The sequence below is a fragment of the Aspergillus sydowii genome (genome assembly GCF_001890705.1).
Source record: "Aspergillus sydowii CBS 593.65 unplaced genomic scaffold ASPSYscaffold_6, whole genome shotgun sequence".
Classification (NCBI taxonomy): Eukaryota; Fungi; Ascomycota; class Eurotiomycetes; order Eurotiales; family Aspergillaceae; genus Aspergillus; species Aspergillus sydowii.
Genome location: NW_024467864.1, coordinates 1,068,204 through 1,091,625, shown reverse-complemented (window position 1 = coordinate 1,091,625; position 23,422 = coordinate 1,068,204). Strand labels below are relative to the sequence as shown.

The 23,422-nt window shown below is 51.7% G+C and overlaps 11 protein-coding genes across 11 annotated transcripts; 5 read left to right on the top strand and 6 right to left on the bottom strand.

Annotated features, from left to right (window-relative positions):
* Positions 1–109: 109 nt before the first annotated feature.
* ASPSYDRAFT_90383 (dual specificity protein phosphatase family protein) lies at positions 110–1,008 on the bottom strand (the record flags this gene model as incomplete). Its single annotated transcript, XM_040852326.1, has 3 exons — positions 110–459; positions 541–905; positions 950–1,008. 3 exons carry the CDS (start codon positions 1,006–1,008, stop codon positions 110–112), a joined length of 774 nt encoding a protein of 257 aa, XP_040702002.1.
* Positions 1,009–1,372: 364 nt separating this feature from the next.
* On the top strand, positions 1,373–2,262 carry ASPSYDRAFT_46222 (uncharacterized protein). Its single transcript, XM_040847175.1, has one exon. It carries the CDS (start codon positions 1,559–1,561, stop codon positions 2,009–2,011), a length of 453 nt encoding a protein of 150 aa, XP_040702001.1. The 5' UTR covers positions 1,373–1,558; the 3' UTR covers positions 2,012–2,262.
* An 842-nt stretch (positions 2,263–3,104) lies between these two features.
* ASPSYDRAFT_32256 (F-box protein) lies at positions 3,105–3,881 on the bottom strand (the record flags this gene model as incomplete). The annotated part of the gene is made up of 1 exon (XM_040844955.1): positions 3,105–3,881. The coding sequence occupies one exon, from the start codon at positions 3,879–3,881 to the stop codon at positions 3,105–3,107; it is 777 nt and encodes a 258-aa protein (XP_040702000.1).
* A 667-nt stretch (positions 3,882–4,548) lies between these two features.
* ASPSYDRAFT_179478 (glycosyltransferase family 32 protein) lies at positions 4,549–5,774 on the top strand. The gene is made up of 2 exons (XM_040843488.1): positions 4,549–5,055; positions 5,120–5,774. Exons 1-2 carry the CDS (start codon positions 4,598–4,600, stop codon positions 5,754–5,756), a joined length of 1,095 nt encoding a protein of 364 aa, XP_040701999.1. The 5' UTR covers positions 4,549–4,597; the 3' UTR covers positions 5,757–5,774.
* A 268-nt stretch (positions 5,775–6,042) lies between these two features.
* Positions 6,043–7,845, top strand: ASPSYDRAFT_90379 (uncharacterized protein; the record flags this gene model as incomplete). The annotated part of the gene is made up of 6 exons (XM_040852325.1): positions 6,043–6,098; positions 6,172–6,239; positions 6,296–6,301; positions 6,371–6,588; positions 6,656–7,498; positions 7,570–7,845. 6 exons carry the CDS (start codon positions 6,043–6,045, stop codon positions 7,843–7,845), a joined length of 1,467 nt encoding a protein of 488 aa, XP_040701998.1.
* A 248-nt stretch (positions 7,846–8,093) lies between these two features.
* On the bottom strand, positions 8,094–9,516 carry ASPSYDRAFT_153270 (phosphoesterase superfamily protein; the record flags this gene model as incomplete). The annotated part of the gene is made up of 2 exons (XM_040842263.1): positions 8,094–8,900; positions 8,959–9,516. The coding sequence occupies 2 exons, from the start codon at positions 9,514–9,516 to the stop codon at positions 8,094–8,096; spliced, it is 1,365 nt and encodes a 454-aa protein (XP_040701997.1).
* Positions 9,517–11,102: 1,586 nt separating this feature from the next.
* ASPSYDRAFT_58707 (uncharacterized protein) lies at positions 11,103–11,943 on the bottom strand (the record flags this gene model as incomplete). Its single annotated transcript, XM_040849580.1, has 2 exons — positions 11,103–11,350; positions 11,406–11,943. 2 exons carry the CDS (start codon positions 11,941–11,943, stop codon positions 11,103–11,105), a joined length of 786 nt encoding a protein of 261 aa, XP_040701996.1.
* A 2,953-nt stretch (positions 11,944–14,896) lies between these two features.
* On the bottom strand, positions 14,897–16,002 carry ASPSYDRAFT_46214 (MSF1 domain protein). The gene has a single exon (XM_040847174.1). The coding sequence runs from the start codon at positions 15,861–15,863 to the stop codon at positions 15,066–15,068; it is 798 nt and encodes a 265-aa protein (XP_040701995.1). The 5' UTR covers positions 15,864–16,002; the 3' UTR covers positions 14,897–15,065.
* Positions 16,003–16,316: 314 nt separating this feature from the next.
* On the bottom strand, positions 16,317–17,518 carry ASPSYDRAFT_46213 (uncharacterized protein). Its single transcript, XM_040847173.1, has one exon. It carries the CDS (start codon positions 17,287–17,289, stop codon positions 16,501–16,503), a length of 789 nt encoding a protein of 262 aa, XP_040701994.1. The 5' UTR covers positions 17,290–17,518; the 3' UTR covers positions 16,317–16,500.
* A 341-nt stretch (positions 17,519–17,859) lies between these two features.
* On the top strand, positions 17,860–19,997 carry tom70 (putative mitochondrial outer membrane translocase receptor (TOM70); the record flags this gene model as incomplete). Its single annotated transcript, XM_040842260.1, has 5 exons — positions 17,860–18,184; positions 18,245–18,327; positions 18,391–19,162; positions 19,216–19,689; positions 19,747–19,997. 5 exons carry the CDS (start codon positions 17,860–17,862, stop codon positions 19,995–19,997), a joined length of 1,905 nt encoding a protein of 634 aa, XP_040701993.1.
* Positions 19,998–21,173: 1,176 nt separating this feature from the next.
* ASPSYDRAFT_152669 (FHA domain protein) lies at positions 21,174–23,422 on the top strand (the record flags this gene model as incomplete). The annotated part of the gene is made up of 4 exons (XM_040842214.1): positions 21,174–21,377; positions 21,440–21,572; positions 21,627–21,678; positions 21,730–23,422. Coding segments are annotated over 4 exons (2,082 nt in total), but the record flags the coding sequence as incomplete, so codon positions are not given.

Below are 23,422 nucleotides of genomic sequence, written 5' to 3'. Positions count from 1 at the left end.
GCACATACCCGGGGGATTCTTGTTATGAGGTGTTTATGCAATGAATAACAGTATTTAGACTCGATACTAGTTCTAGCCTATGAATGTTGGTCGACTGTTTCAACCCTAACTAGAGCTCTGTGCTATGTATGTTTAGCAACGGCATAATAGCAAAATCAGCCCCCCTGGCCAATATCATCCTCGCCTCAATCTGCACCAACCAGTTCCTTTTCGCGAGCGAAATCATCTGCTCATTAGTGTGCTTATAGATTTCGTCTATCTGCTTGAGAAACTCGTCATATGCTGCCTTTCGCTCCAAAGCCACACTGTCGCCGTCCATTCCACGGTCGAGAACATCATAACTACATGTCTCCCAAATCCGCAGTTGATACTCGAACCCCTTGTTTGGCGCAATCAGACTCCGGGATTCCCGCGCGATCCTTAGAGCTTGATTAAAGGGAAGGGTGAGGGATTTCATTACTTGTAAAGGTGTTGTTAGCTCTCTACCCTGATAGGTGCGTGACGTAGACCGTCGGTGCGTAATGGGAAGATCACACATACTATAAGCAACAACAACCGCTCCAGAACGCGATATACCCTGGTTACAGTGGACGAGGACGCGGCCCCCAGTGTGACTCGATGATCTGTCCTCGGTGCTCTCTGGGTTTGCATTGTCGTACGGATGTGGTCGCGCAAGAGTACCAGCGATCCAATCGGTCATCCCTTTTAAACGGCCTAGGATATCTTCCGTTTCGTCATCATTTACCTCAACTAGTTTGCGTTGTATCACAGGTCTTGTGACACCTTGAGCTGCACTAGAATTTTGAGGGGTTCCATGGCTTTGGAGGTCTTCCCATCGTAAGACGCAGAGGATGTGTGAGATGCGGTGTCTGACTAGGAGGGTTTCATCGCAGGCTGAGGGGTAGCTGGGAATGTTAGCAACTGCTTATTGTGAGTGTCGGTGACTTACTCTGAGATGTAGAGACCGGGGATTGCACGAATCTGGTCGAGGGTTGTTGTGATTCTCATATTAGTTATTGTGACAGTACAAATATTTCTGTAATATAGTAGACGAAAAGAGCGCAGAGATGAGGAATTATATTCGAATGGTGGTTTTTCTGCTTAGATATGGCACCAGGTACAAGGGCTCATTGCAGTTGCCTTTTAGGGAGCTGGAAATAGAGGATGCACTATTTATTATAGAAGGTGCGTGTTCTCTTTCATGTTCTTCTGGCGTGGTCTCCTTCCTTGTTAGTCTAATCTATCATGCCAGTCCTAGACCCAGCGACGGATATTGTTAACCCTCGTTTCAAGCAAAATTAACTTATATCTGTAAAAACTGTGAATAAGCTGCAATAGAATAACATTATCTTAACAGTATTCTGCAATCCAGTAGGGCTGTTAGTCATCCTGCCAGCATAAACAACGACGCAGGAACAGCCTTTGATTGGCTCCCTCAACCAAAGCATCATCCATATTTTCCCCAGATCCGCCCCTATAATTCTAAACCTACAGAGTATAACTCTACTACAGCATATCTACATACATATTCACTACTCCTCAGAAAGCCAAACATACAATGTCCTACACCCTGTCAATAGCAATCTCCGGCCCCGGCACAACCGAGCGCGCCCACTGGGGGTTCACCCTGCACCAACCCCCCAACACCTTCGGCGACCTGCTGCACGTCCGCCTAATCGACCTCCCCAGCAAAAGATTCCAGTTCGAGAACCGGACGGGCCACGGGCTCTCCGAGCAAGACGCGTGGGGGCTTGCAACAGTGACGACGGGGCTCACGGGTGCGCAGCGGGTGCAGGTGGTGTCGATTCTGGAGGCGGAGAAGCCGCCGGTGGGCGAGGGCAAGTGTCAGGATTGGGTTGTGGATGCGCTGGTTGCGTTGGAGGTTGAGGAGCTGGTGCCGGATGGGACGGCGGAGAGGTGGGCTGGCAGGGTTGGGGTGTCGACGGGGGTTATTAGGCATGAGTTGGAAAGGGAGGGGAGGGGGGCTTGGGTGTCGTTGAATGGGAGGTAAATTCGTTACATATGATATCCACAGCTAGCCCTAATAAACCAAATCAAATGATCAGGCCAATGGAAGGCTGTGCCAATCAGATGTTCAATCCTCCCCTTTCTTTAAAGGCCAGAGCTCACGGAATGCCGATTCCAAGCTATCCAGGTTACCTGGCATGTCATAGGCTTCCTCATAGCTTGCTCTTGTGAGAATGAAGCGGCCACTTAGTCGCTCCAGTTTCCATGTTTTTGGCATCAAGCGCGAGAATTCGCGTAAATCCCAAGGAAGCCTCCCCGATGCCCGGGAAATGAGCGTGAGTGACTGCAGAGTCGAACAGTCAGAGTTTTGAGTTGTTATTGCAAGTATCGAGCGTGCCAACGCTTCACCGACGGCGAGATTGATCAAGAAATCGCGGATACTCTCCGTGCCGTAGGGGTTCTTCTTCCTTGACTTGAAAGCACAGTCTAACTCGATTTTTAGGTGCCTAAGACGTAAGAACCCTAGAGCTTTGTAGATGTTGACCTCGTTAGCGTCTCCTTCGGTCCTCTCGATGCGTACTGCGAGGGAGGAGAGGTTCAAGCAGCTACTGCTGACCACTTTAAGTATTTCTGGTGTAATCTTCCATCGCCAGATGTCTTGGCTGAGTTGAGGTATGAGGCCGAACCTTTTTAATTGTGGGCCATGGTGTTGTACGATTGCTTTGAATGATTGTTCGCAGTATGTATGTACTTGACAGATAGAGGCTTTCGAGAGGTGGTAAACTGTAGAGAAAACCACTGGCAGCGCTGTACCCTGTCGATCTTCGATATTCCTTCTGCCAATACTAAGGTCCAAGGTTAGCGTTTTCAAGGAGGAGAAGCGGTAAAGCGGTGCGTTTACAAGTAGGCGCTCGTTTTGAAAGCCATCGAGTTGGAGTACTTGAAGGTTGCGAAATGGTATGATCTTGCTCCAGCCTTCTAATTCGTCCATAGCCGTGCCATCGGGGCTTGACCCAGCCATACCTAACACGCGGAGGCTAGGAAGGGTCTTGTTAGGCCCATTATGGAAGCATTTTGGGAGCATTGGCCGGGCACCACCATGGGCTATCCAGGAAGGGCTTGTGAAATCGGGAGGATTATAGCATATAGAGTTGGCTAAGACCTGGGGACGCTCCAGCGGCCATTTGCATGATAGCCTGTTCCTGGAATGAGTTTACTCCCTGGCTGACTTCGCAAACAACGCTAGACAAGGACCGCGAAGTTGCAAGAGTACGCTCATACTCATTAAGCTGGCCGTCTGCAGTAAGACTCTCGAACCCGCGAAATACTCTAAGATGGAGACGGCACGTTGGTATGTCTTGATTCAGTACATTCAAGAGACAGGCAGGAAACCTCGCACGAGTGACCCAAACGAAGTCCTCAAGTCCTGGTAGCTTTCGGAGGAAAGCTGCTAACGGTCTCCAGGTGTCTCTCTCAGGTGGTGGGGGAGGGTGCACCTGGATCGGTTCTAAATGGAAGAATAACATGAAGTATATATCTTTCAAACAAGTCCATTCATCCTCGTCGTTAAAGGCATGCCGGTATTCGTCCGGCTCGCGCTCTTCTGGATCATCCATGTCATCATATTCGGATGATGGGCCTGGTCTGCTAATAGCCAAGTGGACACTCAGACGCCGAACAAACGCAAAGGCTTGGTTGTGAGCCAGAATCTGCTCCCACCGCTCAATATGCACCTGCATCCGTTTCTCTCCAAGGACAGTGAAATGGACATTTCGAAAGCGATGTAGATTGGCAAGGGAGCAGCATCGCTTGTTCACAAGGGAGAATGCATGCACGCCTTGCAGGTCTCCCTCGGCAAGTCGTTCGACAATTTCAAGGAGGATCTCCAAAGGGAGAGAAAGACGGGAAGCCATGGAGGTTGTGGCATTGTTGTCCCAGATTGGGAAGACGCGGGGTCTATAGAGGCCGCCACGTGACTGTCCCGCTACCCTGCCGTTCTGCTATTGTCCGGCCTCGCATCGTAACAAGGCGACATCTTGAGGCATCTAAGAGTCTATCATTATCCTTACAGACCTGCTTTCACTAGGCCGTCTTGCCAGTGGGGCGGGGTATTCTGGAGCAATCGGGTGTCGATTAGGGCTCGTGAATCTACAGCTTGGCTGTAGTATAAGCACTTTAAACTACAAGCAATGTGCTTGTCTAAGTTAGTGACATTCTTGGATTGCCTTTCATTAGGAAACCGAAGAAGAATAACCCCAAGCGTGGTTGTCAGGAGCTTCTTCGCAAGGAATGCATATTACATAACCCATGGGCATTTCCGCATCCGGAAATCGGAGTTAGGGCAACCCCAGACATCAACACCAGATCCGTTTGCGGGCACAGTTACAGCCTCCCCTGATTCACATTCCAGGAGTGCGTTCGGAAAGTCACATCAAACAGCCAACCTCCAGTAATCCGGTCTCTTGCCGCCCGCCACGACAACCAAGTAGAAATGTACAAACTCAATGCCAGCCCTACATCATCTCCCTTCTACTCCTCTTCGCCACATTCACAACCCTCGTCACGGCCATCAATGATGATCTATGACTCGGGCACCAGTTCCAAGGCTGGCCACATCGTCGCTAATACCATGCGGCGAAGGAGTCTCCTCTTCGGCGTCCTCGCCATTGTCTTCATCCTGCTTATGTACCCCTTCAGCTCGACATATCTCCTCCCAGCAGTCGAATTGAGTCCATCGGAACCTCTAGTTCCAGAGCCAGAGCCAGAGCCTCAAGTAGCCTCTTCGCCAAGCACCTCAGCTTACGAGCTCCTCAACCGCCCCATCTCATCTGATAGAACCTCCATCCCGAAGATTATCCACCAAACATGGTTTCCGGCAGGCACGAACATGTCCGAGTCGGCGCAGCAATGGGTGGCCACTGTAAAGGCCAAGAATCCCGACTGGGAGTATGTGCTCTGGGACGACGAGTCCGACGAGCTTCTCGTCAAGAAGTATTTCCCGTGGTTCCTCGAGACGTATAGACAGTTGCCGCAGGAGATCAACCGTGCCGACATGGTGCGGAATTTCTACATGTATCTTTTCGGGGGGTAAGCCTTACCAAATCTTTTTTTTTTTTTATTACTGTTTGATTTGCGAGACTGACAAGTGCAGTATGTACCTCGACGTCGACACAGAAGCTCTCCGCCCGATCAACTCACTATTCGTTTCTCACGACGTGCACCTAAGGCCACACAAAGAGGTGTACTCTGCAGACCACGCCCCGGACTCAGGGACTATGCAGCGCGCCTTCATGGGCCGCATGGCACACACTCTGGACCCGGAAGGACTCGGCGCAATCCCCAACGGCTGGATGGCCTCTCCCCCAGGACACCCCTTCTGGCTGCTCCCGGTCCTGAACGTGCTCGAGAACCCCAAGGGCGACGGCAGCGTCGAGGGCATGACAGGCCCCGGAATTCTAGGGCCTATAATCAAGCAATACAACGGTAATGGGCGGCAGTCGCTCCGTCGACAGCTGTGTCATCGGGTCCAGACCGTGCAGCCGACCTGGGACCTGTATTGTCCGCAGTATAGCATGGAGGATATCCCTGCGAGCGAGAGCCTGAAACACTCGCTGATCCTGCTGCCCAGGGAGCAGGTCTACCCGTATAGCTGGGTGGATGATGGCGAAGTGAAGGCTTGTCTTGGGGCAAAGTCGAATCCAAAGTTCGATCCGGAGGAGTGTAAGCGGCGGATGGATGTGGATGCTTGGCCGAGTTACTTCATTACATATTGTACGCATACGTGGTAGAGACCAGGTGGTAGAGATTTAGCATAGATGTGTTAGAATGCAATAATCATGATATCTTTGTTTGACCTGGAGAGTAGTGATAGTCGTGCGTAGGTCTGGATCGCTACGCTCGCCACGCCGCATCTGGACATCCTCGCAGTAACCAGGGCAGTTAGGGTTGCATTGGTGACGGCTGTTGCATCAGTGCCTGGGCCAAGGCACAACCAAGGCGCAACCAAGGTACGCTTCTGACAGGAGTGTTTAAAGGGTAGTCTGCAGGGGAATCTCATCTCAAGCCAGTTTCACCATGTCTGCCAACCCTGCTGCTAGTGGTCGGCCGTGGAGTGTTGTTCTCTGTACACTGTAGGTTGGACTCCTTTCATCTTTACTCCCCAGCAGCTCAAGACACATGTCCAGCTAATAAATGGAAATACAGAAACTGGATCGTCTGGTCAAACCTGACTATCCTCTTCAACAAATGGATTCTTGAATCTACACCATTTCGTGGGTCTCCCCCTCCATACCTATATCCAACCTGTCTACTAACAACTTCGCCACAGGATACCGTATGTCTACTATCCTAACCACACCACTACCATAGAAATAAACAGACAGACAGACTAACAAGTCCAAAGCAATCCTCCTTACAACATGGCACCTCCTCTTCGCCACCCTCGCAACCCAGATCCTCGCACGCACAACTTCCCTCCTCGCCACGCGCTTCTCCGTCCCCATGACCCCAACGCACTACATGGCCAAAATCGCCCCAATCGGCATTTTATACAGCGGCAGCCTCGTCTGCAGCAACACGGCCTACATGTATCTGAACGTGGGGTTTATCCAGATGTTGAAGGTGTGCCTCCTCACCTCACCTGCTATGTAACTTCATATACACATGCTAATCTGGCTGTACGGTGTAGGCCTCCGGTCCCGTAATAACCCTCCTAACAAGCGCACTCTATCGCGTAACCGAGCTCACAGCATCCAAGCTGCTCAACATCGGCGTAATCACCGCGTCCGTCGCGCTGACTGTGTGCAGCGAGATCCAGTTCTCGTGGATCGGGGTGGCCGTGCAGCTTGCGGCGTTGGTGTTTGATTCTATGAGGCTTGTGCTGATGCAGATGCTTACTTCTCCTTCTCCTTCGCCGTCGTCGCCGTCGCCGTCGTCTTCTGATTCAACTGCAGATGTGTCTACTACGGCTGAGGATGCAAACGAGGATGAAGAGCGTGGACTCGAGCGTGAGCGTGTGCGTGTGCACGAGGGTATCCTGCTCGAGAGAGACGGAGATGAAGAAGCTTGCCGGATAAGTTCAAGGGCCAGCCCGAGTATCATCGAGTCGAAAGGCCCGAGTGTCAGTTCCAGTGCAAGTCTCGGTACCAGTACTGGTGCAGCAGGTACACTTACTGGCGAAGGAGGAAGCATCCCAAGCTCAAGCCCAAGCCCAAGCCCGAGTCCGAGCCCGAAACCAAAACCAAAGGTCGAGCCTGGTAAGATGGACCCCCTTCTTAGCTTGTACTACACGGCGCCGATCTGCGCACTCATGAATGGTGTTCTTGCGTGGAGGGCAGAGGTGGTGCCTTTCCTGCAGGGTCAGGGTCAGAACCAGGAACAGGGACAGGGACAGGGACAGGGACAGAGCCAGGCCCAAGGTCAGGATGAATCATGCGCCGGTCTTCTGGGAATAGTTCTCCAAACCGGTCTTGGGCTTCTCCTGCTAAACGCCTGTGTTGGGTTTATGTTGAATGTCGCCGTTTTCACGCTGGTTCGTATAATCCCACTCCTAGTTTTCTTTTCTACTTACCGTCTTCGCCATACTAAATGAGAATTGTCTAGATTGGCAAAACCTCCGGCCTGACAATGACTCTCGTCAGCATCCCCAAGAATATTCTGTTGATCGTCGCATCGGTTGTTCTCTGGGGCACGCAGATCTCGGCCGTCCAGGGAGTGGGATACTCTGTTGCGCTTGCGGGGTTGGTTGTTTATGCTGGGGGCGGAGTTTATATTGCGAGGGGATACAGGAGGGTAGGTAGATGTATGGGCTTTGGGAGAAGGGGGAGGTATGATCTTGTGGATGAAGGGAAGAGGAAAGAAGGGAAGGGGATCTTTTAGATGTTTATATTATACTACTTACTTTACTAGGTACTTGCTGACTTGGGTATGCGTGATTTGCGTGATTTGGGGTGGATAATACTTGTGTTTGTATAATACGGTAAAAGAATGTTATATATACCGTGCGAAGAACTGAGAGCCATAAACGTAACGTCATATTTCATTTTTTACTCTATCGAGTATTAACCATTCATTACCACGTAATTAATCATGTCATGTCCCAGGAATATTATATCTGTTTATCTTATCTAGAGCCTGACCTTGAAGTGCTGGGGCTCAGGAAGCTTCTCAAGGGTATCCTGTCTACCCGAGCCCTGGATCAAATGCTCAAAGGAAGCCGCATGCTCGACACGCGGGGTGAACGGCTCAAAGTCCCACAGGTAGCCGAGGGTGCGCAGAATCGACGACGCAGAGTACGAGATCGTCTGCCCGTTGTGGTTGGTGCCCTGCTGCTCAACAGCACCCTTGCTGACCCAGGGGGAGATAAGGAGGGTGGGGATACGGCCACCGAGACGGTCGAAGGGGAAGGTGTAGTTCTTGCCGTTGGGGGTCTCGAGAGTGAAAGTAAGGTCATCGGGGCGGGGGGCCAGAGGCGCAGGGACGTGGTCGTGGAAACCACCGCTCTCGTCGAAGGTAAGGACGAAGAGAGTGTTGTTCCACTGTGGGCTTGCGCGGAGGGCGTCGTAGACGGACTTGATGAAGTCCTCACCGTCGGAGATAAGGCCGGAGGGGTGCATGGAGGTGGTTCCGACGCCGCAGCAGGACGGGTTGAGGTAGGTGAGTTCGGAGAGGTTGCCCTTGGCAGCGTCGTGGTAGAAGTTCGCCAGGGGCACGATCTTGTCGTCGTTACCGGTCTTGTAGGTCCAGTCGAAGAAGCCGGCGTCGGGGCCAGTGCCACCGTCGGGGTCGACGTAGTTCATCCAGGAGTGGCCGGTCTCGGTGAGCTGCTGGAAGAGCGAGCGGTTGGGAAGCTCGTGGTTGTCGAAGCCCTCATCATTAAGGCCGTGGCCGTGTGATGTGCCGGAAACAAGAGCAGCGCGGTTGGGGTTGGTGTTCTTTAAAGTTCAATCAGTAAACTCTAAGCCGCGCATCAACGCAAGGATGAAAACTTACTCCGGGGATATCAGAGTGCCAGTGGTTGAAGGTCAGGTACTCCTTGACGAGCGAAGTCAGGACAGGCACCTGGTCCTCGGTGTAGTAGTGCATGACTTGCTTAACGAGGTCGGCCTTCTCAGCCTCGTCTTCGTAGAGACGCATCTGCTCGTGCGCAAAGCCCTTGTTGGTGGCCTTGAGCTTGCCCGAGGCAATGGCAGCGTTGTCAGGAGTATACTCGCCATAGAACTGGATGTTGTTGCCGTAGATGGCATGGTCAGGGTCATTGATGACCGAGTCGAAGCTCTTGGGAGCAGTGCAGGCCTGGCCCTCGGAGGCATCGGTCAGGTTGAACGGGTTGCAAAACGGGCCGTTCTGGAGGGGGTTTTCGAGGCCCTTTGTGGTCTGACCGCCGAGGACGTTGTCAAAGGAGCGGTTCTCCATGACAAGGATGACCACATTCTTAATGTGCGACTTGAGGTTGTCAATGGAGCGGCTTGTGTGAGGCTGCTGGCCGGTCGGGACGGCCACGGCCGCGACGGCGAAGGAAAGAAGACCGAAGTAGGCGCTGAGATGCATTGTCAGGGCTCAATGGGTAGGCTCAAGCTACTGCTGCTGCTGCTGTCACCCTTTTTTTTTTATCGGAATTCCAGCGGTCTTTATAGCTGGGGACGCGATCGCATTCCATCGGAGCGACGCGAGCTCGTCCCTTGCCTACCCCAACCACGTGCGAGGGACTGAAGCTGTGATGCGCAAATGCCCATCGCGTTTGACATCAATCCTTACTTGAAGGGGGACATTGAGATGCAGATCATGGCCATCGCGATAATGGTGGGCCGCACGGTCAAGACGGCCGGCAGCATGGCAAGATCAGTCCGGGAGCGAGCTCCAATAAGATGGATCTGCAGGTGCACGGGAAGAGCGCATCATGGGATATTGCAGCGGGCATGCGCGGAGTGCACAAGACTGCCAGGATGGCGCAGATGGAGCAGATGGAGCAACCGGCGTGCTAGAACGGAGGCCGAATATTCTCACAGAGACCGGGTGGGCCATCAACAAGACAAGCAATAAAGCAAAGAGCGAGGCGACAAATGATCCTCAGGGCGTGCGGAGAGACTGCGGCTTCATTGGACGCTGCGATGACTATTGGGACCGTCCGATTGGGCAGCGCTGCGATCGGCGACAGGTCCACGGACAGAAAACATCAGGATAACAACCGAATATTTGTTCTCAAAAGCAAGTCAATCCAGCTCGATTACTTCTGAGCAAGCGGTGCCAGGAACCGGGGGTGCAACCGTGGTTCGGCCACCACGTTCCCTTGTGTCCCATGGATCCCAGCAATGAGACGAGAGCGCGCAAATAGTTACAAGAGCTAAGCTCATGACACACCGAGTATATAACTACGTCAAACCGCGACCGCGTTGCCCATCGAGGAAAATACTAGGCAGCAATCTCCCACCCCGTATCCTGCGGATATCGTCATTTCGCTGCTACGACCTTACCCCTCCCGCCGGAAATCTCGGCACGAAGTGCGGTGCTAGGCGCAACGGAATCGTCTAGTGTCATCTGGATTACTTATCGCATCCCGGCTGCCACCTGAGGTGATGTGTTGGGGTAAGGACGGCTTAGACACACAAAGAGATATATTGCTGGGAAGTGGGGGATATCAGAGGACGCCGTGAGTGAGCAGGCGGACATTGGAAGGCCACTAAGCAGCTCGAAGAATTAAGTGAGTTAGTTGGCAATGACAATGAGAATGACCCCAATATAGCCGAAATGTATTCGAGTACTAGTAATACTATTATAGAAGTAGTTATATACAGCGATAGATGGTGGCTTCGACTGGCGATAGCCCTCTGCTGGTCCAAGATCGGCCTGTCATGTCTGCAGTCCTGGTGACTTCCGCAGCTGACCAGCGCGGCTCCCTGCAGAGACAACCCTAGTAGGTTTTTGAGCGAGCGAGTGCATCAAAACATTGCTGATGCTGTTCATGTTGGCTTCGACTGAAGAGCTGTCGAGCAGTCTGTAGGAGCCATGGCTTTGGCATCCAAAATAGGTGCGGCGCAATGCCCGCCGCCCAATGAGAACCTGAGTCGGTTCGCGTTCGTATATCATACTGCGCAGAAGAAAAACGTCCATCGTTTTTCGTTGAGAGAAAAATAAAATCAGCCGTCGCTTGATGAAGTTCCTTGGGATGGTGCCCGAGCGCAGACAATTTCTATTTGTATTTCGCTTTCCTTCTCCGGCTTAGGCGCAGTCTCCGCCGGAACGCGGCCAATTATTCCAACAGCAACCTGTTGAGCCTGATCACTAGCGGACATATCATCAATGAACCATGACTCCCAGGGATCGTCAGGACTTCCATGAGTCTTGACATAAGCCTTTTTGGTATCTTCATCTTCCGACACAAATGCTAGCAAACCGAGTCAGAACATCCGGATAAGCGGCTCTTGTATTTGTGAACTTACATATAACAGGAATATTCTGGACCTCAAACAACGTGGGCGAACAGTTGGGTAAAATCGGCGGAGTTGAACGGAACGAATGGATCACGTTGCTAAGAGGGTTGGAGTATGTGTCGGCGTTCTGCACATACTCTAATATAGTCTCCTGCAGGTATGTCTTGAGGTCGTTCGAGCAACTCGAACCCCAGACACCGTCACATCCGTTGTTACCGCCCGACGGCGTGCCTGTTAAATTGCCCACGCGCACTGCAATTTCAGACGTGCGGTTGATGTTGATGACAGAGTTGTTTGTGGAGGCTTGATATCCGATCCAAAAACCGGTCTTGATCATCGGCGCCTGGCCTTTGCCTTGAGAGTCGGCATCAAAGGCGTAGAAGAAATTCATTGTTTCCAGGAAAAGGGGATCGAACTTGAACGGGATAGCCGTTTGGGCCAATGGGTCAACACATCCCTTATCCCAAAAGGAACATATCTCAGCGGTCGCCGACGGCGAAAGCGTCGCTAAAATTGTCAGAAGAAGTAATAAACACGGTCGGGCCATCGACCATAATCCAAAAGAGGTAGCCATTTGATCGAGCAGTCGTCTAGCAGTTGCCTTGGAAGGCTCTCGATTATGCGGGAATGGACAGGCCAAACAGCATCCTACTGCGGTGTAGGTGTCGAGAATGAGAAACGCAGTCCAGGCGTGTAGACCAAATATCAAGCAATGTCTTCAAGATCCAACGAGAAATAAGCCGAGCCGTTGACTTCGTTGCAGAGGACGCGGATGGAGGGGGTATTCGAGGAGAGGCTTGTGATACTGTGATAAGGGCGTCCAAATAGGCGCTCTGGCGTTTCAGTGCAGGTCAGAAGAAGGCCCACCCTTTCGATAATCGGTGGAAAGAAATAACGGTCCAAAGTAAGAATGGCAACCGCTCTGCCAGACGAAAGGGCGAGGAAATCGGCAGGGTCGCGCGAAGGGAAAAGGTGGTGAGAGCCGGAAGTAAAGGGGGGAGGACCAGATCAAGGGCGACGGCGGAAGCGAGGGAAAACAGGGCAGAGACGACCAGAAGCGAGGTAATATACGGAACAATAAGCAGGATGCGGAGGACACGAAGCCAGCGCAGAGGAAACGGAGAAAAGCCGGCCTGAAAAGCGACACAGGCAAAAAGGGAGTCAATGATGGAACAGCCTGAGGTCTGACTGCGTTCAAAGTTGGTCAGTTGGTAGGGCCCGGAGCCTCCGCGCCGGAAGATGCTGGTCGCAGTCAACAGCTAGCGGCCTCTCAGGCGGCTTGGCAGCTATGCTGATTGGCCATCTCCGCACCAACCCTTCCGGAAGGGGCAATTAGAGGTGGAGATTGCTTCCAGGGAGCCAAACCAACCACTCACTGGCCTGGGTCGGGTCGCGCTGCCTCACGAGCAGAGATTTGAGACATTCCACTACATCCGGTTTCCTATGCTTCTCTGGCGTTTTGTATGCTCCTCCAAGCTGCGAGTCAGATCGAGTGTCTCTCAATTTTTTTTTCAGTTCCACAGCAACCTTTGACCAATTCTTCAATGCTCCTCACCAGCAAAAAGCTGCAAAGCTGGTTGAGTCCTGCCCTGAATCGTGTGGCGCTCTTGGCGACTGGCTGACCCCACTTGGCGCACTTTTCGCAGCTCATTGGCTCTTCAGGGTCCTTGCGGGAGCGCATTCTCGCTGGCTTCATCTGATTCGACCAGGAATGCTCTCAATATGGATGTCTCAAGGAGTGTCTGCCAATGACGCAATCGACATGTCGGATCTGCCCACCAGCATTGAACATCTCCTGGTCCCTGGATCCAGATCAGCAGACGATGGCCGAGAAGGCCGATCAGTCTGGTTATCTCCCGAGATTGCAAGCCGCAAGGTATATGCATTTAGGCGTCGCTGTCGGCGGAGACTGAGCCTGCGCTGAAACTGCAAAACCTGCTGCTGCCTTGTTTTCTGTCACGGATGCTCGGCTAGGAGCCCATACACACGATAGTGGACTCCTTTTAATTACCGACAGTAGTGGACCAGAAGGTATAAGGCTTGGCCCGTGGTGATATCAAGAATACGATGATATACTACGTATTGTGAATTTGTGATACTTCGGCCACAGGTAAATACATTCTGGAAGGGAGTCATGCCCAGCTAATACGGGGCTACAGATGTCAGGACCGTGTGCCACATTCAAGTGTTCAATCTCTACGTCTCAAAGCCCTTGATGGTGTCTTTTTTCTTTTTTACTGCAAGGGCCCGCTTCACCTCCGTCGGCTTCCCATCCATGGTCCAGTCCACCTTCATCGCAGAATGCTGAAAAATCTGCAGCTTGGCTATCACACTGTTATTAACGTCTTGCAGATGAGAATTCATATGCCTCTTCGTAGCTACTTCATCTCTTGTACTCGCGACCTTGGCACAAGCTGTCGAAACGACTGACAACCCATATGTTCATATAATTCCTATAGAAGAGGAACGGGGACCGAACTCATTCAAGTTGTTCGATCTTTCAGGCTAATGAGTAGCTCTCACTGGCCCTTTGCCTTGTTTCTGAGTGCCATTGTCGTTCTGTCCACGCCCCTCGGTTGAGTTGGATAAGTTCTAGTACACTTTTATGCACGACTTATACTTGTCTCGATCCAGGAATCAGTACCAGCATTTGTGTAGTAATATCTACCCGTTCTCCTTCCATTAGAATGGAGTGTTGAGGTTCAGTTTTATGCGTCTGTCCCAATTCAGTTGTATGCGTGGTAGCTTCGGGCCGCGGAACAGGGCCGACACTGCTACAATCCTCTAGCTTCTGTTTACTCTCCGCAGAAGAAGAGGGGGCGGGGACATTATTCAGCCCTCTGCTTGTTATCCGAACCTTCTAACTGGACGATCGGCTCTGCTTTAGTGTTGTTTTTGAAATATCTAGCATCAGATGCAGAAGCTGAACAGATACGATTCTCCGCCTCCGGGTTGGGGGTACTGCTGGCGCAGGTTTCTTCAGCACCCCGATGATATACCGATGGCCTCTAAAAGCAAGTACACAGTTACTGAGTCTGAAATGTGCCAACTGCCGTGGAGCGGGGCGGCTCGAATCAAACTTGCTGGCGGATACAACCCCCGTATTGTGTACACTGTACACCCGTTTGCGAGCAACGGGGAGGTTGGTGTTGGAAATCTAGTAACTAATGGCCTAGTTGGGTTTGCTTCGAATGGGAAACTTTCTAGCCTGGTCCTTTTCCGATGGGACCAAGATAAAATTTCTTACTCAGCGCCTACTTGAATGAAGTGATAATATTGGTTTTCGTTATTTCCTTGGAGAAAGATAGCATAGAAAGCATGATAAGGTAAACCCGTCAGTTGGAGTAATCTGTGTATTGTACAATGGGTGTCTTCAACCAAATGAAGCGACCGGATTTGGGCAGCTGCTATGCCTCGTAGTATACATAGGTCGTGACAATTCTCGTCGATACATGCAATGAAACACGCTTCTGGAAAGCCGACAATGTCCAGAAAATCGAAAAAAAAAAAAAAAAAAAGTATCTGAAAAGTCAAAAAAGACAAGATAGTAGTAGGAGAGTGTCCATATAAAACCAAACTAATCCTAAACGCCAATGCTCCACGCTCGAATGTCGCATCAATATTGACATGGTCGAATTTTGTATAAAGTGCTCAAATATGGTAGGAGACTCAATCATCGTTATTGGAGTGGCCCCGAAGCCAGACACGCTTCCAGGGGCCTTCACCGCCCAGAACCACAGACTCGCGGTCCTGATGCATACCCTCAAGCACGCCGACTATTCCGCCGCTGCGTAGACGCTCCAGAACAACATTCATTCCTTGCTTGCTCTTAAGGATCGCGTCGCGAGTTCGGTTGAGTCCAATCAGCTCAATGGTTCGTTGAATTCCTGCAGTGGACAGCGAGGTGAAAAATCCCCGCTTGGGAGCATCCTCTTCGTAATCTCCGTTATGATCCGAGGCAGCCTCTGTCTTCCTGCGACTGAGGAGTTTTCCCTGTCCAAAGCGGGAGCGGAATGTAACAGTCGTGTTCACGGTGGTTTGTTCACATCGCCGGTTGTCAAGAGACAGACCTTCCAGCTTCTCCGGAGACCCATCCGGTTGCTGGCGGCGATACACTTGTTTTTCCACCACGCTAAGAATTCCTGTCCACTCCATGTTGCGTGATTCGGACTCCATCCAGCCTTCGTTGGCATCGACGACGGTCGTCTCTAGGATGTAGCTTTGTCCGGAACTGTCGGAACCACCAATGCCCTTTGGGAGAAGCTTCAGAATCCCAGAGGGCACTTTCGATTTCTTCAGATGAATTCGCGTGGTATGGAGTCGATGGGTCTTCGGGTCAACATATCGATCAATGACATCGGTCGTCAGGACATGTTTGGAGTACGGGTTTGGGTAGCGGAGAAAGTAAGCAAGAGAAACGGCGGGAAAGGAATAATCGTAGGTATAGAGGTTCTCAAAGAACTTCATAATGGCCGACACATATACACTGGATGCGGATTGTTATGTTTGATGGTAGAGGATGGTGAAGGATGGAGAACGTTGATGTGTGGCGATCTGGGGCGGATGCTGAGGTCGTCTGCTCAATCGCCTTTTCTACCATCTTCCGCTCGGCCTCCTTTTGGTCGAAGAATTTCTGTCAGCTCTATGACGCTAGCCCTTTTTAGTAAACGCGGGGTGAGAACTGACCTGTGTAACCTCGGGAGTCACGTGCGATGGTGCCACAATTGCATTTAGCAGTCATGAGATTGGGCAGAACTTGACATCATTCTTTGAGCATGCGTGCTGCAATTGCCTGTCACAAGTAGGCGATCGAGTTATGGTTCAAGGCCGAAGTCAGGTTATGCGGGAAAACGAGCAAAGGAACTGTGGAAATCGCCCCAAGTCAAAACTCCATTGATACGTGTAACCAAAATATACTACGGTTTATATATCTTGACAAATGCACTAAGTACTAGAGCATCGCCCAAAAGGCAAATGGATTTTGTATTGAGTATTTAAACAAACTTAAAATAGCCGTCTCCAACTTTTCGTTCAATAATACAATAAGCAAAAAGACAATTAAAAACTTTAGCTGGAGACTGTTCAACTGCACGCGAGCATGCAGCTAAGCTTTGCTTGCCCTGAGCATGATCCGTCCTAGGAAGAATCCCCTCACCCCATTGCTCAACAAACAGACTTCGCCATCAATGAGGTCGCGGGCTGTAATGATCTGTTCGGTGCAGAAGCCTTGGGCTAGAGCATAACGCCTGCTGGTCCCTGCATTGCCGCCACTTGACAGCGGGGGCGTGATCCATTCAGGCTCATCCTGTCCCGTATCCTCACGCCGTCGGAAATATGGTGTCGTAATACTTCCCTCCATTATCTCACCGTTCGGGTTCACCAGAAGCACTTCGGCAGTATCCTGCGGCGACGCAATCCCCACCCGGGTCCGTGCAGCCGCATAATCCTTGCGCGCAGTGGTCTTGTGGGCTGTGAGTCCCGATGGGGTCGTAGGAGCGGTATCGATGAAAACACGCCATGGTGTCGAAGCAGGGCTGATTATGAACGGGACGAGGAAGTTCTCCAATTCGATCCGTGCGGCAGGGTTGGCCTCGACCTTGCACTCCCCGTCCTCATCGAGGACTAACCGGACGCGCCAGCATTTCCCTTTATGCGGTATGAATTTATCAAGATAGCGGGCGAACTGGGCGAGGTCTTGCTCGAGGAACTTGGATGCATTGTCCCAGTTGAAGTAGCGAGCGGCATTCCGGAGTCGGTCTTGGTGGTATGGGAGGAGGTAGTAGGGAGTAACGAGCGGATCAGGATAGGCGTTTGCACCGCGCTGAGAGACTACATCTGGAAGGTAGGGGTCGTAGCGCAGCGTGGAGATGATCTGGAAGGACTCTGAAGACATTGTTCACTGGTTGTAAAACTTTGAAGCTGGACTTGCGATCATTTTGGACCTATCCACGTGCAGTAGGACCGGTTCGCGCCGAGATCGCACTGGGCAGTTAGCAAAAGTCCTGTTAGTCCAAGAGAGCGAGAATCAGGTCGCCCGGCCACCAGCAATCGCCATTGAGGTCCTGTCTGTACGAAAGCGCCCCTATGACGACGTTTCGAGGGCCAACTGCCATCTGGTGAGGACGGCAGTGGAGCAAGCCAGGAGCTGGCCATCGATTTTGGATCAACGTGATTGGGTCGACCAGCACCAGAGCTCGGGACCGCTGCGCTGTTGCCGGAACGCATAACTTTTTCAAGGCCGCAACTCTCCCATCTCCCCCATCCAGACTGAAACGCGGCCTCTTGCCAACCATCTCTACGCGGTTCGCCTTCCCTGTCCCCCACAAGTGCTCCTGGTTGTCCTTATAATTGACTTGGATTTAATCTGCCCAGACTTTTCCGACGAAAAGGGGGAGCAAACAAACAGCAAAAAGCAAGGCAATTAACTCGAAACGAACCATAACGGCTCCTTTCCCCGGTCATCATGTCGAGCGGCTCACCTCTGCCCGATCCATCCAAGAACGTGGTGGTCGATACTGCTTCTCTTCCGGCCTCTTCCTCAGCTTCCGTCTGGGACCGAATCTCGAAATGGGTGTCTGAGAACAAGGCGCTCGTCTACACCGTCGCGGGTGTCGCCGTCGTCGTGACGAGTGCCGGTGTCGTCTACTACCTTTCCGATTCCAACCAGTCTGCTAAATCCTCCACGACTCCTCCCGCAGAGAAGAAGAAGAGCAAGAACCAGCGACGAAAGGAGAAGGAGAAGAAGAAGGCTGAGGAGAAGAAGACCAAGGCGGCTTCTGCTCAGGATGGTATGTGTCTCGATGGCTCTTTATGCCTAAACCCGTCGCGTCATCGCTGATTTCTCCCAGAACAAGCCCAAAAGAAGCCCGAGGAACCTTCAGAAGAGATCCCTGAGGTCGACGAGGCGACCGTTGGACAGTTGGATGAGGAGGTACGTTCCAATTAGCCCTTCTATTGGCGGTGCCGCCTGCTGACCTATTTATCTCCCGTTTAGACCCGGAAATCATACGCCGCAAAGCTGAAGGTGGCCGGAAACAAGGCCTATGGCTCCAAAGATTACAACAACGCCATTGATCTCTACGGCAAGGCGATCATCTGCAAACCCGACCCAGTCTTCTACTCGAACCGCGCTGCGTGCTACAATGTTCTCTCAGAGTGGGAAAAGGTCATCGAAGACACCAGTGCTGCGCTTGCGATGGATAGTGAGTACGTCAAGGCCTTGAACAGACGTGCCATTGCGTACGAGCATCTCGAAAAGTTCAGCGAGGCTCTTCTCGACTTCACCGCCAGCTGCATTATCGATGGCTTCTCAAATGAAGTCAGCCGTGTTGCTCTTGAGCGACTCCTGAAGAAGGTTGCGGAGCGGAAGGGCAAGGCTATTTTGGAGGCCAAGGGCTCGAAGCTTCCCAGCCCAACCTTCGTTTCCAACTATCTCCAGAGCTTCCGTCCCAAGTCTCTGCCTCAAGGCCTTGACGAGTCTGCCGACTTCCCCGAGGAGTCTGGAAAGGGTGAGCTCCGCAAGGGTCTGCTAGCGATGACCAAGAAGACTGGCGACGGCTATGAGGAGGCCGCAGCGGCTTTCGTTAAGGCTCTGGAGCTTGGCGATCTTGGTGAGTTCGAGGGTCTTGCCTTGAACCAGCGTGCCACCTTCACATACCTGCAAGGTAACGCCCAAGACGCTCTAGCGGATCTCAACAAGAGCATTGAGCTAGATCCTTCGCTTGTCCAGAGCTACATCAAGCGTGCCAGCTTGCACCTTGAGCTAGGTAAGTTCGATCACGACTTTTTGTGTTGTTGGTACATATCTAATGGACAACAGGCAACAAGGACGCAGCCCAGGACGACTTCGAGCTTGCTATTACTCACAACAAGGACGACCCTGACATCTACTACCACCGTGCCCAGCTCCACTTCATCCTCGGTGAATTCGCTGAAGCTGCCAAGGATTATCAGAAGTCGATCGACCTTGACCGGACATTCATCTTCTCGCACATTCAGCTCGGTGTTACGCAGTACAAGATGGGCTCTGTTGCATCTGCGATGGCTACGTTCAGACGCTCCGTGAAGAACTTCGAGGATGTGCCTGACGTCTACAACTACTACGGAGAACTGCTCCTTGACCAGCAGAACTTCTCCGAAGCCATCGAGAAGTTTGACAAGGCCGTCGAGATGGAGAAGCAAAGCAAGCCGATGGGCATCAATGTCCTACCCCTGATCAACAAGGCCCTTGCCTTGTTCCAGTGGAAGCATGACTTCCAAGAGGCCGAGCAGCTCTGCCAGAAGGCTTTGATTAGTGAGTTCATGAGTCGCCAGAGGACTTGAGGGAATATCCATGCTAACGGCTACACAGTTGACCCTGAGTGCGACATTGCGGTTGGAACCATGGCCCAGTTGCTCTTGCAGCAGGGCAAGGTTTCCCAGGCGCTCAAGTACTTCGAGCGTGCTGCTGAGCTCGCCCGCACGGAGCCCGAGATTATCAACGCCATCTCCTATGCTGAGGCGACACGAACCCAACTAGAGGTTCAAGAGAAATACCCACAGCTTGCTGCACGCTTGCAGAGCATGGGTGCTGGCTTCGGTGGAGCCCCCGGCGGCCTGTAGGGATTCCATTCTCTCTTTATTTCGAGCTTAAATTGCCAGAACAGACGTCGAGCTGATCGCTGGCAATACTTGACTAATGTACTGGTGCCGGATCCTCCCCGGTGAGTGTATTTATTATGTGGTTTCCGTTGATTTTCTTTTATTCTTTTGGACATTGATATGCGGGCTTTGACATGAGTGTGCTCTCCACTTTGATGATCGTGCGAACTTTTGAAAAGGGTTGTTCGGAGGCTGGATCAGAAGTCCGTGCCGGGTTACTGGACGACGATCTCATGTATGTACCATAGCGGTAGGTAATAAGGGATAGAGTTGGATTATTATGCGGAAGAGTGCGTAAGTGGTAGGGAGTCCAAGCCCGGAACTGACTGAGGAACTGGGGCCTTGGTAGCTTGGTAAGCCCGATCGCCCGGGAGAGTCCACCTGATAACAGGCCACCCCACTTGGCCCGCCGATTCATCACTCTCCGTCATCCACCTTATCCCCTCATCTACTCTGTAGTCACTGCTGTCTTCAAGCTTCGCATGTGGCTTTCCTCCTCACTTCCAAGCTTCTCTAATACTGTTGTTTCACTGCTCTTATGGGTTGAATTCCGTCTGTTTCCTCCGTGCCATTAGTGTTACCTAAAGTGAAGGCTCCTTCTTGCGACTTGTGCCGACCAACGTCACACCTTATCACCGGGCGCTTCCTCTATCCCTCTATTCCTCCATTGCTCTGTTCCTCTGCAGCTTCACCTCAACACCCGAAATAGCTGGCAGGAATACTAAGGACTCGGCTGGTCGAATCATTTTGGATGACTTGATTACCCATCAAAGCCCCAAAAGTTGCTCTGGAGTAGGCGGCTGCCTGTGTGCCTCTGTTGTCTGCCTGACAACAACCGTTGCCCTTAGGCTGACTACTTACCCCTCCCGGACTGACGGCCTTGTATTCATCCATCTTTCTGACTGATCATCTCTTTCTTTGCTTTCTCTCCCTGTAAATGTCCGTTTGTGAGCCATCCCAGGCCTTGGGTAATAAACCGTTCACTGTCACTCCAAAACGACGAACCTCCTGAATAGTCTTACTGGGAAGCCAACGACCATGGCTAGTCATATGCAAGGTATGCATAGCACTCTTCAACCACACCACCCACAAGGTATTCATCGAGCAGCTTAGCTGACCGATTTTGGCTCTGCAGCCGTTGTCTTTCTCCATCCTCTGGATTTCCCAGGTCCCGTCTTCGATCGTACCCTTACCTTTACCTCGGAGTCTGATCGTATCGAAATCGGTAGATCCTCTCAACGGGCGAGCAAGGATCTCTCACCGCGACCTAATAACGCCTTGTTCGACTCCCGTGTTATGTCCAGGGTACATGCAATACTGCGCGTGTCACTAAATGAGAAGGTGGGCTGAGAAGTTCCGTCTCAGTAAGAAAACCCGTTACTTACTGATTGTGGTACTATTAGGTCGTTTACGTTCGTGATCCTGGATCCATGCATGGTACTTGGTTGAATAAACGAAAAGTTCCCGTCGAAACGGATATGGCTCTATCAGATGGTGATGTGTTGACATTTGGGGTAGAGGTCATCCGAGGCTCTGGTGGGTCACTACATTCTATTCCAGTTTAGAATGATATGTCTAACATGCACCCAGATACTTTCCCGCCACTGGAAGTGCGCTGCGAGTCCCAGTTCGAGGAAACTAGGTACGCCCCTACTCGCCGGGTCTACAGACAAGTCACTGACCCACTGCATAGGAAGGAAGCCACACCGAAGGCTTCTCATCAGAGTGCTTCCAACACTTTCAGTGTCCCTGACGATGACGATGACGAGTACGATAATTATGGTTATGATGACGAGTTTGACGGCGGTGAACATCGAGCTGCAGTTGACCTTACTGCTGACCGCGCTTCTGAGCCGAATGGCTCAAGTGCCGGTTCGGACTCGGATGATAGCCGTTCGGTGGTGGAAGTTTCTTCACCAATGACTTCATCCCCCAAGAACAGGGATTCGAAAAATGTTGTCTTTACCGATTCTTCAGCGTCAGTGCCAATACAAGGAGCACCTAATGATTCGACAAAACTGAATAATGGAGTAGACCTGGACACAGAACAACCTTTGGCCACCCCAAGAATGACACCACCTTCGGATCGTTACGACTCAGACAACGCGAGCTATGAGGATCCATATGCCGACGAATACTTTGCTCGTAATTCAGATGAAGAAGAGTCCGATGCTGAGCCCGACGACTGGGATGTGGCATCCGTAGAGGGAGATGAGGAAGAAGATGAAACAGGAAACGAAGATCAGGAAAATAACGAGGCTGTAGATGCCAAATTTTTGCCTGACCCAGCATGCCAGTCTTCTGAGTCTAACACCAATGCCCAGAAAGTGTCGCGCATTCGCTTTTCAGATTTGATCAATGCTAAAGATGACTTTGATGATGTTCCCGCGGTAGACTGCGAGCAGCTGCCACTGGTTAGCACCATTTCTGAACATGGTGGGATTCAGAGTTCCGATTTGAATCTCCTTCCAGAAACCAATTTTTCAGGCACTGGCTCTCAGCAGGCGGAGCGGCAAATTCATGGGCCCTCGTTCTACGCTTCGCTCGATTCTCCTTATTCCTCATTTGAGGCACCCAAGGAGCCGCAGCCTCCCTTACAGCCCAGTGGAAATCTGCCCGACCATTATCGATCGAACATTTTTCCTACTGGCACCATTTTACCGCCAATAAAGCCGAATATTGAACATACCCCTAGATACTATCCTGGCAACATAACCTCTTATTCCGAGCCAATGGGGCAGTACAATGATGGTCCTTTTGCAACAAACCAGCCAATACCGGACATCACAGTACAGAGGACTCACACCACCAGCGGCGGTGCTATGGCCGATTTTATGCCTTTTATGGATCGACTGGCACCGATGATGCCCCGCACATCTTGTGATGCAACACTACCAGTGCCCGAATCGGACATGAGAGAGAATATCAGTGCGCAATCTCCAGAACTGAGCGACTGTAAAACCTCTGACGTCGGGCCAAAACCTACATCTTCAAAGAAGAGAAAGGCGGCAGAAATTGAATCAGGCCCAGCAGAGGGGGATAAGTTGGATTCTGATATCGCTTACAGCGAGGAAGAGACCCAAGCGCAGAAATTGCCCAATGAGGACACTCAGCTTCCTGACGCGCAACCGCAGAGTATCGCTGCTATTCTTAACGGCCCGGATTCGCAACTCACTCCTGTGAGCATCCCCGAGAGCACAAGGGGGGCCAAAGAAACCAAGAAGACGAAGAAGACCAGGGAGAACGAACGACCATCCAAAATGGTCAAGACATCCCATACAGGTAGCGTTAGAAGCCACGCAACGACAGCTATTTTAGGAGCGGTGGTGGGAGCGGTAGGGACGATTGCGGCTTTGGCTTCGCTTCCCCCGGACTACTTCGCGTAG